Source organism: Megalobrama amblycephala, linkage group LG3, assembly GCF_018812025.1.
Source record: "Megalobrama amblycephala isolate DHTTF-2021 linkage group LG3, ASM1881202v1, whole genome shotgun sequence".
Taxonomy (NCBI): domain Eukaryota; kingdom Metazoa; phylum Chordata; class Actinopteri; order Cypriniformes; family Xenocyprididae; genus Megalobrama; species Megalobrama amblycephala.
The window spans coordinates 61,436,139-61,452,569 of record NC_063046.1 but is presented as its reverse complement, the minus strand read 5'-3'; the positions used below and the strand labels follow the sequence as shown (position 1 = coordinate 61,452,569).

Below are 16,431 nucleotides of genomic sequence, written 5' to 3'. Positions count from 1 at the left end.
TTTTTTTGGATGTACATTCGGTTTTTTGGACGTACGTTGTTTTTTTGTGCATACGTTAATCTTCTCAGAATCACTCGTATGCACATTTGAGAAATTATCTTAGATCCAATGTAGGACGGTTTCTGCGTAACATTTTATAAACAAGGTCCCAGTGATGTGTGGTCATTTTAATTACTGTACAAATAGCCATCTTGAGTTTACAAAGAAGAATTGATCATTTGGGAATTTAGCAGAAAGGATGCTTGTTTCAGAGAACTGAAGTTATATAAGAAGAGTCACAATTATGTTTTGCTCTGTTGTGTACAACTGTATAAATAAAATTACGCCACAACTCTCTAATTTCCTGTGAATTAATTGAAGCCCAAAGTTTAATCACAGAGTGTCCAATTACTGTCTAATAGTGTTTGATAATGTTTTTCTACATTTGATCTTTGCTCTCAATATTATGAACTTAACGAATAAAGCTTTTATGTTCTTCCTAAACTCTATTCTTTGAGGGTGCTTACAGTATAAACATTTATCAACGAGAGCAATACTAATGCCTAAGTACATAGTTCTTTTTATTGTTTCTTTCATTCTTTCTTCAAAACCTTTATTCTTTCAGTACAATTACCAGGTATTGAATTAAATTACATGAAAATGTTCTTCACAATTCTATCTAATGATGTCACTCCACGTCCCCTTTCTCTCCTCAGCTGCACAGAAGAATAAAATAATGTAGCACCGTAGAGAGAATCTACTCAAAAGAGAGCCATGAACTCAAGTTTCTTACAGAACATAGTAATAATAAATTAAAAAACAACAACAACACAGAAGGTCTGAGAGCCAAATGAGCTAAAGTTTTAGCAACAAATAGTCTTGGATTAACCTAACATGTGCTGCTTGTTTTCTAGAGCACTACCTGTACAAACTTTTCTGGTTTATTTTGGATTGTAAACACTGAAGCAACAAAGATAATCATAGTGCATACTGAAAAAAGTGTAAAAAAAAAAAAAAAAAAAATCCCAACAAAGCAAGTTACAAGTAATTTTCTGTCCAAACTAAATGCCAAACTGCTTGTATATTGGGACAAAGTCAAACCCATATGATATATATATATATATATATATATATATATATATATATATATATATATATATATATATATATATATGAGGAGTGGGATTTTACCATCAGAAACAGAAACCAATCAATGGACAAAATGTTCTGTTGCTTTTCACAGTCTCAGCTGCAGGTTTGGACAAAAAATTTAACATGGTTGATGAGCTTTTATCACTTGCTTTATCACATTGCACCTGGTGTTATATTCAAAACAAAACATTCTTGAAAATAACTAGTATTTATTCTAAAGATACAGTTCTCAGACTTAAGATGATTGAAAACCTTCAACATAAGAACGTTGGCATGATATGTAGATAATGACGATACTTTCACAATACTTAAAGTGTATATTAATGCATTTATAATGTTTATTTAAATTGCAATGCTTTTTTAATACCTATTGCTTGTGAATGAAAATCTGAGAAATAAAGTAGCCAAGTGATAAAAAAAAAAAAATACAGTTTATACATTCTGTTTTGTCAGTCCCACAAGTCCATATATTAGTTCCGTCTCAATTTTGCTGTTGTATTGAAAAGGCCGTCTGCTAAAACACCACCTTCAGATGGATAAGGTAAAATAAAGAAGTATCAATTATTTAATCCCTAATCTGTCCATCCAAGAACATGGATGAGAAAACCAAAAAGGAGATCTAGAATTTGTGGAACGGTTTACCCAAGGATCCCTGTAACTACACAATATAGTCCAGATCAGGTGAGATTACACTCGAGGTACAGATAATTGTTATTAATGCCAGATTCCAGTCCAATACTCTTTGTCAAAACAGACGAGGCTTCTCCATTGGCCGTGAAAATTGGTTCAAATCTCCTTTGACGATTGAAGTGATTCCATCCTTGCGAAATTAAACACAACTGGAAGGGTGGTGAAAATGCTGGGAATATAGACTGTAACAAACAATAGTAGAACTCATTTATATTTAATTGATTTTAGCTTCTTATTTTGACTATAAACTTTTCTCAAATCATTGATGGCTACCTGGGGTTTTGTTAGTGGCTTCGGTCTACTCATCTTTCTCTACTATGACTTCTCCATGAAGTACCCTCCTCCTCTGACGCAGCATGTGGAAGTACAGCTGAGGAAACACTGAAAGAGAAGCAGACGACAATGAAAACAAGAAAGTAATGTTCGTCTGGACAAACTTTTATGTTGGCTTGACAAAGCCGTTTGAGCGTTTTATAAGCGTTAAACTTAGTGAAGTGGAAAGAGAAGGAAATACATTGCTAGCATGAATTAGCATGTTGTTAGCATTAATTATCATGTTGCTAACATGTTTTAACATATTGCTAGCATGAATTAGCATGTTTTTGCTAACATGTTTTAACAGGTTGCTAACATTTATTAGCATGTTGCTAACATGTTTAAGCATGTTGTTAACATGATTTAATATGTTACTAGCATGAATTAGCATGTTTTAACACAGTTAACATGAATTAACATGTTTTAATACATTGCTAACATGAATTAGCATGTTTAACATTTTGTTTGCATTATCATGTTGTTAGCATGTTTTAGCACATTGCCCGCATGAATTAGCATAATTTGGCACATTGTTAACATGAATTACCATGTTGGTAGCATGTTTTAACATGTTGTTTGCATCAATTATGTTGCTAGCATTTTTTAACACATTGGTAACATGATGAATTAGCATGAACTAGCATGATTTGACATTGTTAATATGATTTAGCATGTTTTACATATTGTTAATATGAATTAGCATGTTGTTAGTATGTTTTAGCATGGCATTTGCATTAATTATCAGGTTGGTAGCATGTTTTACACATTGCTAGCATGTTTTAGCATTTTGCTAGCATGAATTAACATGTTTTTGTTAGCATGTTTTAACAGGTTTTTAACATTAATTAGCATGTTGTTAACATGTTTTCATTATCATATCTCTACCATGTCTTAAACACATTGTTAGCATGTTTTATCATGTTGCTGGCATGTTTTAGCATTTTGTTTGCATTATCATGTTGCTATCATGTCTCAACATGTTGCTAGCATGTTTTAACATGTTGTTAGCATAAATTACTATGTTTTTGCTAACGTGTTTTAACAGGTTGTTAACATGTTTTAGCACATTGGTAGCATGATTTGGCATGTTGCTAGATTGAATTACATTTTAGCACATTGCTAACATGAATTAGCACATTGCTAGCATGTTATATTAGAAATATTACATAGAATGGCAGAATAAAAGAACTTAATCTAATCAGAACAATTAGCCTCAGTTTTCAAAACTTGAGCCACCAACCCACAAGTTTAACCACATTAAAATCAAATAATTGCAAAAAGCAATCATAACTGAGATACTGTAATTTACACAGTACTCAGTAAAGGTGCACTCACTACATTTTATGCTGAGTCGGACAATATGGCAATTATCTTGGACTTATTCACGCCACTAGGTGTCGGAACGTGGCATCATGCAAAAGCCATAGTTTATAGTTACCAAAGCCACTGTAGACAGTCAGTCATGGTCAGTTTATTCAAATTATTAGCAGGATTAGACAGCATTATTGAGCTGGTCTTGTGATTGCAACACTGTCAATAAATGTTAACGTGCAAATAGATTTCTTTTCTTTTCTTACATGGGATGTAGGACAGCATGACGATGATCAAGAAGTAGTAATAGTCAAAGGACACGTTGTATTTGTTGGGAAGCCTCAGGGAGAACATGCCCGATCTCCGAACATACGGTAAGGCAGCATGTATGGTCAGCAGTTCACCAATTACTCCCAAGGGGTACATGACAATAAACATGTTATACCTGAGGAAAGCAGGAGATCAGAAAAAGACAAAGCAGGAAAATAAATGTGATTCAATTTGACATGAGACATTATACACATTATAAACACACACCAACACTTATTGAGTAATTCAGTGTTTGGGCAAAAGTAATGCGTTACAATATTGCAAGCACATGCATATTAGCTGGTCCTTGTCCATTGACATTTTGAAACGTTTTGAAACAGTAATGACGTAATGAAGTAATGAACTTACTACTAACTAACTACACTAAGGGGTGGAGCTCAGACTCCTAACTAACTACTAACTAACTCCACTAAGGGATGGAGCTCAGACTACTAACTAACTACTAACTCCACTAAGGTGTGGAGCTCAGACTACTAACTACTAACTCCACTAAGGGATGGAGCTCAGACTACTAACTACTAACTCCACTAAGGGGAGGAGCTCAGACTACTAACTAACTACTAACTAACTCCACTAAGGTGTGGAGCTCAGTCTACTAACTACTAACTACACTAGGGGTGAAGCTCAGACTACTAACTAACGACTAACTAATTCCACTAAGGTGTGGAGCTCAGACTACTAACTAACTACTAACTAACTCCACTAAGGGATGGAGCTCAGACTCCTAACTAACTACTAACTAACTCCACTAAGGTGTGGAGCTCAGTCTACTAACTACTAACTCCACTAAGGGGTGGAGCTCAGACTACTAACTAACTACTAACTAACTCCACTAAGGTGTGGAGCTCAGTCTACTAACTACTAACTCCACTAAGGGGTGGAGCTCAGACTACTAACTAACTACTAACTAACTCCACTAAGGGGTGGAGCTCAGACTACTAACTACTAACTCCACTAAGGGGAGGAGCTCAGACTACTAACTAACTACTAACTAACTCCACTAAGGGGTGGAGCTCAGACTACTAACTAACTACTAACTAACTCCACTAAGGTGTGGAGCTCAGTCTACTAACTACTAACTACACTAGGGGTGGAGCTCAGACTACTAACTAACGACTAACTAATTCCACTAAGGTGTGGAGCTCAGACTACTAACTAACTACTAACTAACTCCACTAAGGGATGGAGCTCAGACTCCTAACTAACTACTAACTAACTCCACTAAGGTGTGGAGCTCAGTCTACTAACTACTAACTCCACTAAGGGGTGGAGCTCAGACTACTAACTAACTACTAACTAACTCCACTAAGGTGTGGAGCTCAGTCTACTAACTACTAACTCCACTAAGGGGTGGAGCTCAGACTACTAACTAACTACTAACTAACTCCACTAAGGGGTGGAGCTCAGACTACTAACTACTAACTCCACTAAGGGGAGGAGCTCAGACTACTAACTAACTACTAACTAACTCCACTAAGGGATGGAGCTCAGACTCCTAACTAACTACTAACTAACTCCACTAAGGGATGGAGCTCAGACTCCTAAATAACTACTAACTAACTCCACTAAGGGGTGGAGCTCAGACTACTAACTAACTACTAACTAACTCCACTAAGGGATGGAGCTCAGACTCCTAAATAACTACTAACTAACTCCACTAAGGGGTGGAGCTCAGACTACTAACTAACTACTAACTAACTCCACTAAGGGATGGAGCTCAGACTCCTAACTAACTACTAACTAACTCCACTAAGGGGTGGAGCTCAGACTACTAACTAACTACTAACTAACTCCACTAAGGTGTGGAGCTCAGTCTACTAACTACTAACTCCACTAAGGGGTGGAGCTCAGACTACTAACTAACTACTAACTCCACTAAGGTGTGGAGCTCAGACTACTAACTACTAACTCCACTAAGGGGTGGAGCTCAGACTACTAACTAACTACTAACTCCACTAAGGTGTGGAGCTCAGACTACTAACTAACTACTAACTAACTCCACTAAGGGATGGAGCTCAGACTCCTAAATAACTACTAACTAACTCCACTAAGAGGTGGAGCTCAGACTACTAACTAACTACTAACTAACTCCACTAAGGGATGGAGCTCAGACTCCTAACTAACTACTAACTAACTCCACTAAGGGGTGGAGCTCAGACTACTAACTAACTACTAACTAACTCCACTAAGGTGTGGAGCTCAGTCTACTAACTACTAACTCCACTAAGGGGTGGAGCTCAGACTACTAACTAACTACTAACTGACTCCACTAAGGTGTGGAGCTCAGACTACTAACTACTAACTCCACTAAGGGGTGGAGCTCAGACTACTAACTAACTACTAACTCCACTAAGGTGTGGAGCTCAGTCTACTAACCACTAACTCCACTAAGGGGAGGAGCTCAGACTAGTAACTAACTACTAACTAACTCCACTAAGGTGTGGAGCTCAGACTACTAACTACTAACTCCACTAAGGGGTGGAGCTCAGACTACTAACTACTAACTCCACTAAGGGGTGGAGCTCAGACTACTAACTAACTACTAACTCCACTAAGGTGTGGAGCTCAGACTACTAACTACTAACTCCACTAAGGTGTGGAGCTCAGACTACTAACTACTAACTCCACTAAGGTGTGGAGCTCAGACTACTAACTACTAACTCCACTAAGGGGAGGAGCTCAGACTACTAACTAACTACTAACTAACTCCACTAAGGTGTGGAGCTCAGACTACTAACTACTAACTCCACTAAGGGGAGGAGCTCAGACTACTAACTAACTACTAACTAACTCCACTAAGGGGTGGAGCTCAGACTACTAACTAACTACTAACTAACTCCACTAAGGGGTGGAGCTCAGACTACTAATTAACTACTAACTAACTCCACTAAGGGGTGGAGCTCAGACTACTAACTACTAACTCCACTAAGGGGTGGAGCTTAGACTACTAACTACTAACTCCACTAAGGGGAGGAGCTCAGACTACTAACTAACTACTAACTAACTCCACTAAGGGGTGGAGCTTAGACTACTAACTACTAACTCCACTAAGGGGTGGAGCTCAGACTACGAACTAACTACTAACTCCACTAAGGGGTGGAGCTCAGACTACTAACTTTGCAACTACATGCCAACTAGCAGTCATTAGAGTATTAGAGACGGTCTGCTTAATATCTGCAAACACTTTATTTTGATGCTCCCAACAGACATTCTACTGATTATAAGTAACTTTGCAACTACATGTCAACTTATTCTACTAACCCTATCAGTCTACTAATACTCTAATGAGAGTTTGTTGACATGTAGTTGCAAAGTTATAGTTAGTAAAATGTCTAAAGTGAACCATGGAAATAAAGTGTAAAGAAAAGTCTGCAAACAGACAGAATCCCAAAGGGAATCAAGTACTACTGAAAGGTAGTCAGGACCGTTGCCAAGGCTGTGGATTAGTGGTAAAAATATTGTAAATAATGTTCAGTTTCTTGCATAGAGCGATCGTTTCCCTTCTTAAGACCTCAATGTATCATCAGGAGCCTCAGGTATTACCTTTGTTTTGTCTGCATGTTTTTTTGAATCTCAAAGTGATGGCACCCATTGACTTCCATTATATGAATCACAGAGGACCACGGTTTTAGCAAAAAAAAAAAAAAAAAGATCTTCTTTACTGTTCTACTGAAGAAGAAAGAGTCACCTACATCTTGGATGGCCTGAGGGTGAGTAAATTAACAGCAAATTTTCATTTTTGGGTGAACTATCCCTTTAATTATGGACCCTGGCTGAGATGCTAATAGTTCTACACACAGCTGCTAGATGGCGCTACTAACTCTTGTGTTGGAAGCAATCCATGCATGAAATAAATTTGAAATTATTTGAAAATGCAGTCATTTTAGTAATTGTTTAAGGCCATTTCACAATTCTGAAATGGAAAATACAGTCTGAAAATACAAATCTGATGCGAAAAAAATCACCAGAGAGTTCACAAAGGGTGCGTGTAAGGGTGTTAATTTGTGAAAAGAAAACCTTAATGTCCCCCAAAAGAACTTCGAACACATGCCCAATCTAGTTTTTTAAAAAGGCCACAAATGTAAATGTTAATTGCTCAAAACAATCAGTTTAGGGTTCTGAGAATTTCTACAACAAGAGCTGTAATAAGACTTCGGCTGCGTTCCAAATCGCATGCTCTCTTGAGTAAGGAACTTATTTGAATAAGTAATTACTTTTGCAACCACTAAAATGTATGTTCTATATAGTATGAGTGTAATCAGGATGTACTACATATGTTGTCATACCATGTGACCTACCAGCGTCAGTTGCATCTCCTCACTGCCATTAATAAATCCTCTCCCATGGCATAATGGGATAGTAGTGTCCATCTAATGCACACTTCAGAACATCGCCAGAAGTAGCAGGTCATCCGGGTACTGTTTTATGAGTACTGTAAATTCGGACATGCTTCTTTTGTCACACACTGTTTTTCGCCTACTATATAGTAGGGAAGTATGAGATTTTTGACGCAGCCATAATGTGAAACTCTAAACAGTGTCTTTGTGAGTAGCAGACATGCTCAATGAAACCACACCGGGCAGCGATCGAGTGTACCTGGCCCACTTGATGAAGTATGGCAGATGGTGGAGCAGATTGAAAGTGTAGAAAGAGTAGCGAGTGATCTCTGTAATCGTCCATACCACTACGAACAAGATCACACTCTCCTCGTTCTGAATCTTAGCATGTGTTTCAAATGAAAGAAAACAATATTTAAAATGTAACAGCCCATTTAGAGATTATCCACTGGAGAACAGTGAATATGTCCCATAATTCCCATTGGTTTTATGGTTATTGGTTAATTTCCTCATCAAGAATACTGACCTGTCTGATGCTGTTTGTAATAAACCAGACCATGAATATCCGAGAACATACTTGGACCCCAGTCACAATTACAGATGTCCGCACAATTCCTTTAACACACCAAAAACAACAACTGAAAAACATAGTACATATAGTAAATATAGTAAACGCATAGTAAATATAGTACATACCAATAGCACAGTGTCCGACCTGAAATAAAAACAGAAGAACCAAAGCGTAAGAAAACGAAATGAAGATAGATCAAAACATAGATACAAGCATGCTATCCATTTTTATGATTCATGTCATTGCATTCTCTGTATTTTAGTCAGTTTGTGGTCAAATAATATTGCTTATGGTGACAGACCTTCATACAAAGAGTGAAAAAAGAAAAAAAGAAACACAAATTGTATGTCTGGCTCAGATAGGACTCAAAGTCTCAGACCTCACTAACAGAACGACAAGTCAGTTGTCTATATCTACTTCTGCCTGGACTGATCCTAGATGGCGCCACCAGCTCTTGCAGTGTTGGAAGCAATCCATGCATGATATAAATGTATTTGAGAATGCAGTATTTTTGTAGCTTTAGTAATTGTTTAAGGCCATTTAACCACTGAAATGGGAAGTACAGTCTGAAAATGCAAATCTGTAGAAATGTAGAAAAGAGAGTTCACAGGGTGTGTGTAAGGGTGTTAATTTGTGAATTATGTAGCTCACTTTTGTTTGGAACGAGTAGTGGTATGCCTCCTATATCTAAAGGATAGGATATTTGCTGTGAATATAGGGAATTTTCCCCCCAAATTGGCCCATGTAGTATGTGGCGTTCCTCAGGGCTCGGTTTTGGGACCACTGTTATTTTCCCTATATATGCTTCCTTTTGAGTTCTATATGTTGGAAGTACAGTACCACTGCTACATTGATTTTCAGTTTTATTTTCCAGTGAGTTTAGATAAGAAATGTTCATTAGACAGTGTTGTGGTTACGGAATACTTTGAGCTTGAGGAAACTTTCAAATTAAGATATTTTTTAAAAACGGCACATATTGTTTCCTGAGAATAACACATTCAGCAATTGTTAATACAAATAGTAAAATGAAAAGGAAAGCGTTTAAAGTTTTTTTCACAGGAGAAGGTTGTTGTTTTTCTTTGAGAGACAACTGCAACACTGGAGTAAAATAAAGGTTAATATCATATATCATGGTGGTTAAAAAAATCTTACCTCCAATAGTGCAAATGTCTGGAAAAATTTGAGTGTCCTTGCTATAGTTTTGTACAAGCCTTTATGGGTGCCTCTCTGAAGGTAATAGCGGATCATGGAAACAGCCAGTACAAGCCACCTGCAATACAAGATCACATCCAATGTCTATAGAAGCCTTGCCACACTTGCCATGTAAATATAAGTGACATTCAGCTAACTGGCAAGTCATAGAACTTGCATTTGAAAAGAAACTTGCACCTGCAGGATTCTGCTGTCAAAGCATGTGACACTCACAGTGCATTATGGGCAAATAGATGTTGGGTGTACATGGGTTGTACACTTCTCATTGCAATGCATAATGGGATGATTTTGGACATTATTACAAAATGGCTGACAACTGAAAAAGAACACTATATAAGAGCTTGTCCTGTTTTCTTAGACCAATAATATTTCAACTATAGTTTAATAACTAAAGATACAAAGTAAAAAGTATTTAGTCACTTAAAGGGATAGTTCCCCCAAAAATGAAAAGCATCCCATGATTTACTCATCCTAGGTGTATATGACTATCTTCTTTCAGACGAACACAGTCGGAGATATTTTTAAACGGCGGACGACCGTTCACAGAATGCGAACGCGGTTCAAACAAATAATGCATACAAATTTAATCTCCTCTTCTCTTATATCAAAATCCTCCGTCATTTCTCTTTCGTTTTAGACTTATAATCCGTGACCGGTGTTTTGCTTTGCTCTCTCCTCTGCGTTCGTCATTACGTTGTGCGTGAGGTCAAAGGATACTCTTCCGCCGCAAATCGACTTGCGCATTCTGTGAACGGTCGTCCGCCGCAAAATAGTTTTTTGAATTTATAAAGTTTTAAATATGGATATTTTTCTTACGAAAATGCATTGCTTCGCTTCAGACCCCTGTAGCTGTATGGATTACATTTTTTTAATGGATGGATGCATTATTTTTGGCTTCAAAACGCAGGCCCCCATTCACTCCCATTATAAACCATGGAGGACTAAGGATATTTTTTTAAATATATTTTGAATTGCGTTCGTCCGAAAGAAGACATAGTCATATACACCTAAGATGGCTTGAGGATGACTAAATCATGGGATAATTTTCATTTTTGGGTGAACTATCCCTTTAAGCCACACTTCTATGCATGAAAGTCATTGCATAAGAGAAAAAAATAGTGGCATTTATATTAGAGACAGCATTAGCATATTTTTTGGGCTTGAATTTAAATTAACAATGGTTATTTTGTTCAAAATCACACTTTGATTTTCTATCAAGCAATAGAGGAACGTGTCCATGGATCATGTCACTGACAGGAAGTTCAATTCAATTCACATTTATTTGTACAGCGCTTTTCACGATACATATCGTTTCAAAGCAGCTTTACAGAAAATGCATAACATTACAATTTAGAGAATGCAGTTAGTTAATAATGTAATAATTTAGGCAATTTAATTTACAATCACTGTTAGCAGTTTAATTGAAGATAGAAGCAATGAGCTCCTGCAAATAATGAATTACATATTAACAAAAATTAGGATGCATAGAAATTTGGGAATGTGCATGTTGATCCAGATATTGCGTGAAGTCACTAAAAATCACCAGCTGATTAAAAATCGCATAATTTGTTTGTAGACACTACATGCCTTAAGTGTCTAAATCATTTTCAGCAAACTAAAATACTTTAATGCAATTTCTTTGTATGTAATAGATTATATTACACATTTGTAACGGCGAAGTTGCAATTTAGTTTACATTACTTTAAATGTAATACTGAATAACACATGACTACTGTTAAAATTATAACAAAGTACATGTTCTTTAGTATGATAGTGATACTTATTTAAAGCATAACGAAAGATTATTCAAATTAGTACAAAGTGAACTTTATAAATATATATTCTCTTTAAGTTGCCTACATATTTAATAGAAATAAGCGCTTTCTTTTTTTCCCCCACAAGATTTGTAAAGTTTACGCTGGTTGAGATCGGCTCTTTCACTATCATTACCGTGCATTTCATTTTTCTTTGTTAAATTTCGCCTGTCGAGCGAGTTCCAGTGTCAGCGCTAAACATATCTGCGACAGTTGCGGAATGACGCGTGCGGTACCGTATTAGGAAAGGCTGTGAGGAATATCCCAGTATAACTATAACGGCCGACCTCTATAGAACAAAACTAACAATTACCCACGCGCTCTGTGAGGCTTTAATGCAACAGTGTATCTTGGAGCTTTCAAATTAGTCTTGACCAGTCGAGTGATTTACAATGCGCCGAAACTATAAACAGACACACGACTACATTCAGCAAGCAGAGCGAATAAAAGAAGTTCAAAGTAAAACTTTCAGCAGCGATACCCGGCGGTCATGGCGATGTTGTAGAACGCGAGCCATGCCGTTGCGATGGCGCCTTTCGTCCGCTTCTTCTTGTTGTTGGTTTCCTTCTCGTCGACAGTCCCGTCCTCCTCGCCGGACGCCATGGTACCTGCTGCCACACACTGAGAAAGTCACAAAAACCTCGCGCGAGCACAGCTGTCGGCGGGGGCTGGTCATCTCTGGAGGGGCCACTGAGTGTCAAGGCAGGAAAAACCCTTTTCTAATTCAATTATGCACATCTGGAATGATTTTATAGACAACTTTTTTGGCAGATTATTTTCTTTAATGTTTTCAAATAGACCTGCGTCATGTTTGCTCGCCTCTATTGTATTAAATCCATGACTATCAGTCAATGCATTGAGTGCCTAAATGTGTTGTGTTCACATCACAAGCACATTGTAAGATCCTGTTACAAACTCGCATCCAAGCTGGCCACTATTTCTGTGCCCAGAGGGGAGATTATTGTGATAACATCCTTGTTCATCCCCAAAGCAGAAAAATAATTAAATTAGTAGTAATAAATAAGATTGTTAAATAGCAGTTAGTTGGGTGTAGCAGTAAACTAATGTATAATCTATGTGTTGCCTAATCAATGAAATGTTTTTGTATATGCATTTTTATAGTGTGCCTCAGTGTGAATAGTGCCGTTGCTTTCACAGTTTAGGCTGTTATATTCATTCTCACCATGCGGTGGCGCCCAAGAGCGCGGGAGCTGTAACGTTACCGCTTACCATTTTAAGGGAGTGTGAGTGAGTTGAGAAGCTAATGCTAGAATATTACCTGTTACTCCTGTAAAATCCATATTTTGAGGAACATTGATGTTCTACATTTAGTAACTTGTTTTCTGTTCTCATTATGATTGATTTGATGTCCTGGATTATTTGATCGTAACTTCTTCGCTAAATGATTCTCACTTTGTAATGCTAAAAATGATAACAAAGCTTGCATGACGTTTTTTACACACCAGTTGCAAATGATTTATGAAGGTGTAAACTTTAAAATATAATTACAACTATACAACATCATATGGAGTGTAACTAGGCTAGTTTATTTTATTTATTGAGAGAGAGGGAGCTTGGCTAATCAAGGCAATTACAGACAATTGACAAAAAAACTGACTTTAAATTTGCAAAAACGACCCAAGATAGGTTAAAATATCAACTACATCTATACTGATTCATGCATTTATCAGATCAGTGCCCACTAATTTGAAAAAGTATGACATTAAAGTAGCCTTTGATAAAATCACACACCGAAACATTGATATGTGTTACGCTGATACACTAAAAAACAAAAGATTTGTGAAAGATTCATCACTACCACCCATTAGAATTCTTCAAAGGAACTGTGACAGAACTGAACAATGTGACTACAAATGGACTACAAAACTAGACCCAGGAAACAGGAAACTAGAAATACAACACAAAAGTTCAGAAAAACTGGGAACATATAACAAATTGGGCTCTTTGCACTTTCAGTTCTTCAGCCATAAAAATAAAACAATAACCTTATGAACTTGCTTGTGCCCTGAATAATAATAATCCTGGAGGAGCTGTGAAGGGATTTCTGAACAACAGCATACATATAAACTCTTATTAGAGTATCATCTTAGCTTTAAAGGCACAATATGTAAGATTTTGGATTAAATCGCCCATCAATGACATCATACCCGCGTTACTCTCGATTTCCAGTTTTATTTTAAACCATGGAAACACCAAAGACGCTTTAATATATTATGTGTTTTATTAGACAGGGGAACAACTGTTTGGATACATTTATATAGGGCTGGACGATAAAGGCCTTTGCACACTGAGTCCGAAATTTTCGCATGTGTTTTTTTCGTATTCGCAGTCCTAAAAATTCGTCACGCACAGAGACCTTGCACATTGAGTCCGATGCGTATTAAAGAATGCATTGCGAAAAAAATCGCAAAACAATACAAAATGAAGTATTCAAGAAGTAAGCATGAATAGTTGTCTCCTCTCTTCTTAAAAGGAGAAAAAGAAAGAGGAAATATTGGGTCCATTCAATCCCCGAGATTGCATAGAGAGAAAGGAGAGTTCACCTCATCAAGGAGCTGCGGGATTATCCGAGCATTTCAAAGATTACTTCAGGATGTCAGTGGCTCAGTTTGATGCTTTACTACTGGCACAATCTGACTTTATATTCGGTCTCTTTGTATTCCTCACGTTGTTTGTCATTCAGTGCTGCTGTTTTGTGCTGTAGACGACGTGGATCAACTTGTCAGATGGCATTCTGGATTTTTGCGTTCGCGTACGGTGGCTCTGAATTGTCAAAACGTCTCTCAAAATGCGTGCCAGGGATGCGAAAAACGCAGAAAATCGAACCTGATCCGAATATTTTTTTGACGGACGAAAGTTTCGGAGGCAGTGTGCAAACGCGATTGACATAACGTGAGGTCGAATTTATTTTTTAACGTGCGAAAGTTTCGCATGCGAATTTTCATTTCGGCAATGACCTTCTCAAAATCTCGATTAAGTGAACATTTTACCTCTATTATTTTTTTGTTGCCCTTGTAGTTCACGTCAAAATTACGTCGGTTAGAGGTTCTGAATTTCGGTTTCGATTACTTTTCGATTAATTGTCCAGCCCTATATTTATAGACAGAAAACTAATCATGTTATATAGCTCAACACAGTTATGGAGTGTTCACACCAGACACGATTTGGGCAAATAAATCATGTTATTCGGACGTTGTTGGATGCATGAACATTACTCGCTTCATTCTCGTGTGAAATTCACTTCACAACAGACACAAATTCGCGTCATGAGAGGGGCTTCTGCCAGGCGGCTCGTCTCGTTTCTGCACACTTCCTCTGAATAAACACATCAACTCGTCAGCGGGAAAGAATACGGCGAATAAGCTCAATTTGCCGGCTTTAGCTAGCTTGTAGTCTCAATATGTATACATACATATATATATATATATATATATATATATATAGCTCAAATTGAGTAAAGAGCGTTTTTACAACTTACCAGATTGTCCGACCTCCTCACTCACTTTCTTCCAAGCAAGATCCTTTTTATTCCTGTTTCTATAAAAGTATGAAGATGTATCGTACAGCTCCGGGTATCCACATACAGCGACTAAGATTTTGTCCTCCATTGTTGTTGCGGATTTCTGCCTCGTAATTGATTTGACAGATTTGTCAACTCGCGCGAATAACGCATTATGCGCGTCAAACGCCAGAAACGCTCAATTTGCGCTGCGTCATTCGCGCGATTCGCGCCACAGGATGTCTATTCGCATCTTTGCATTGACTTAACATGTAAATCATTCACTCTTAATGCTTCATTTGCGTCTGGTGTGAGCACACCATGAGTCTTATTGTTTAAATCTCGTTTTCTTGATTAACTGTGAGTACCATGTTTTACGATGACTAATATCGATCTAGTGTGCAACAAGTGTCTCATAGCAGCTGCCAAACGAACGCAGAGTAGCATTATAACAACTTTCAACAGACAAATGTATCTAATATGATAAACAGCGCTGCAATACCCTACATACGGTTAACCGGAAGAAGTGCAAGCGCTCGTCTGTGGCATAATAAAAGTTCCACTGCTCTCGAGACGTGTGTCGCACTCATCTCTCATTAGCAATCGCTCCTCGTTCCACTCCAAAGGTTTTCAGCCCCACCCTGCTTCATACTACAGTAATGTTAATAAATCTTTAATACATTAGCTCATCCATGAATATGATTTCTGCCTTAGCCCGTCGGATTCTTTTCCACCGGCTGTAGACGTGAAGACAAGACCTCCCATGATTCCACGAAATCAATGCTTCATCAAGCTACACCTTTGTTTAGAATAAGCGACCTCTAGTGGCTAAAATTACATATTGTGCCTTTAAGATGTGGCATTTTAAATTTCACACGTAAACACATCTGGAGTCTTTTTAAGGTATATAATGTTTAATAATATTGAGTCGCCGTAGAACCCAGAAGCGCTGCACTCTACAATGTAAACAGCGTAATGAGAATGACATGAAACGGAATAAATTGTTGAATAAAGTTATTTTTGTGTAAGTTATATATTCTAGTCGCTTCATAACATTAAGGTTGAACCGCTGTAGTCCGGTGAATTATTTTAACACTGTCTTTACCTTTCTGGGTCTTGAAAAGTGCTATGACGTTGCTGCCTATATAGGGGCTTTCAAACCGAATAGTTCTAGGAACTCAATTATAGGAACTATCCACT

At 37.5% G+C, this 16,431-nt stretch overlaps 1 protein-coding gene across 2 annotated transcripts; it reads right to left on the bottom strand.

The window, feature by feature from the left end:
• Positions 1-536: 536 nt before the first annotated feature.
• On the bottom strand, positions 537-12,352 carry hacd1 (3-hydroxyacyl-CoA dehydratase 1). Of its 2 annotated transcripts, XR_007184361.1 has the most exons (9): positions 12,193-12,352; positions 9,838-9,955; positions 8,811-8,829; positions 8,641-8,729; positions 8,374-8,495; positions 3,714-3,892; positions 2,095-2,202; positions 1,793-2,003; positions 537-1,680 (listed from the first exon to the last, which is right to left on the bottom strand). XR_007184361.1 is itself a non-coding variant. In XM_048186407.1 (8 exons), the coding sequence occupies exons 1-7, from the start codon at positions 12,312-12,314 to the stop codon at positions 2,120-2,122; spliced, it is 732 nt and encodes a 243-aa protein (XP_048042364.1). In that variant the 5' UTR covers positions 12,315-12,352; the 3' UTR covers positions 537-2,003; positions 2,095-2,119. The 2 variants fall into 2 exon arrangements, 1 of the variants encoding a protein (XP_048042364.1); XM_048186407.1 differs by having other exon boundaries at positions 537-2,003.
• Positions 12,353-16,431: the final 4,079 nt, after the last annotated feature.

What these genes read in the sequence shown, in the direction of transcription:
- hacd1 (XM_048186407.1), bottom strand. Translation starts at nt 12,314, where the DNA reads ATGGCGTCCGGCGAGGAGGACGGGACTGTCGACGAGAAGGAAACCAAC. An exon ending in TTACAAACAGCATCAGACAG is followed by an intron (nt 8,496 to 8,640) that starts GTCAGTATTCTT and finishes ACACATGCTAAG; the next exon opens with ATTCAGAACGAGGAGAGTGT. An exon ending in TACTTCATCAAGTGGGCCAG is followed by an intron (nt 3,893 to 8,373) that starts GTACACTCGATC and finishes TGCTTTCCTCAG; the next exon opens with GTATAACATGTTTATTGTCA.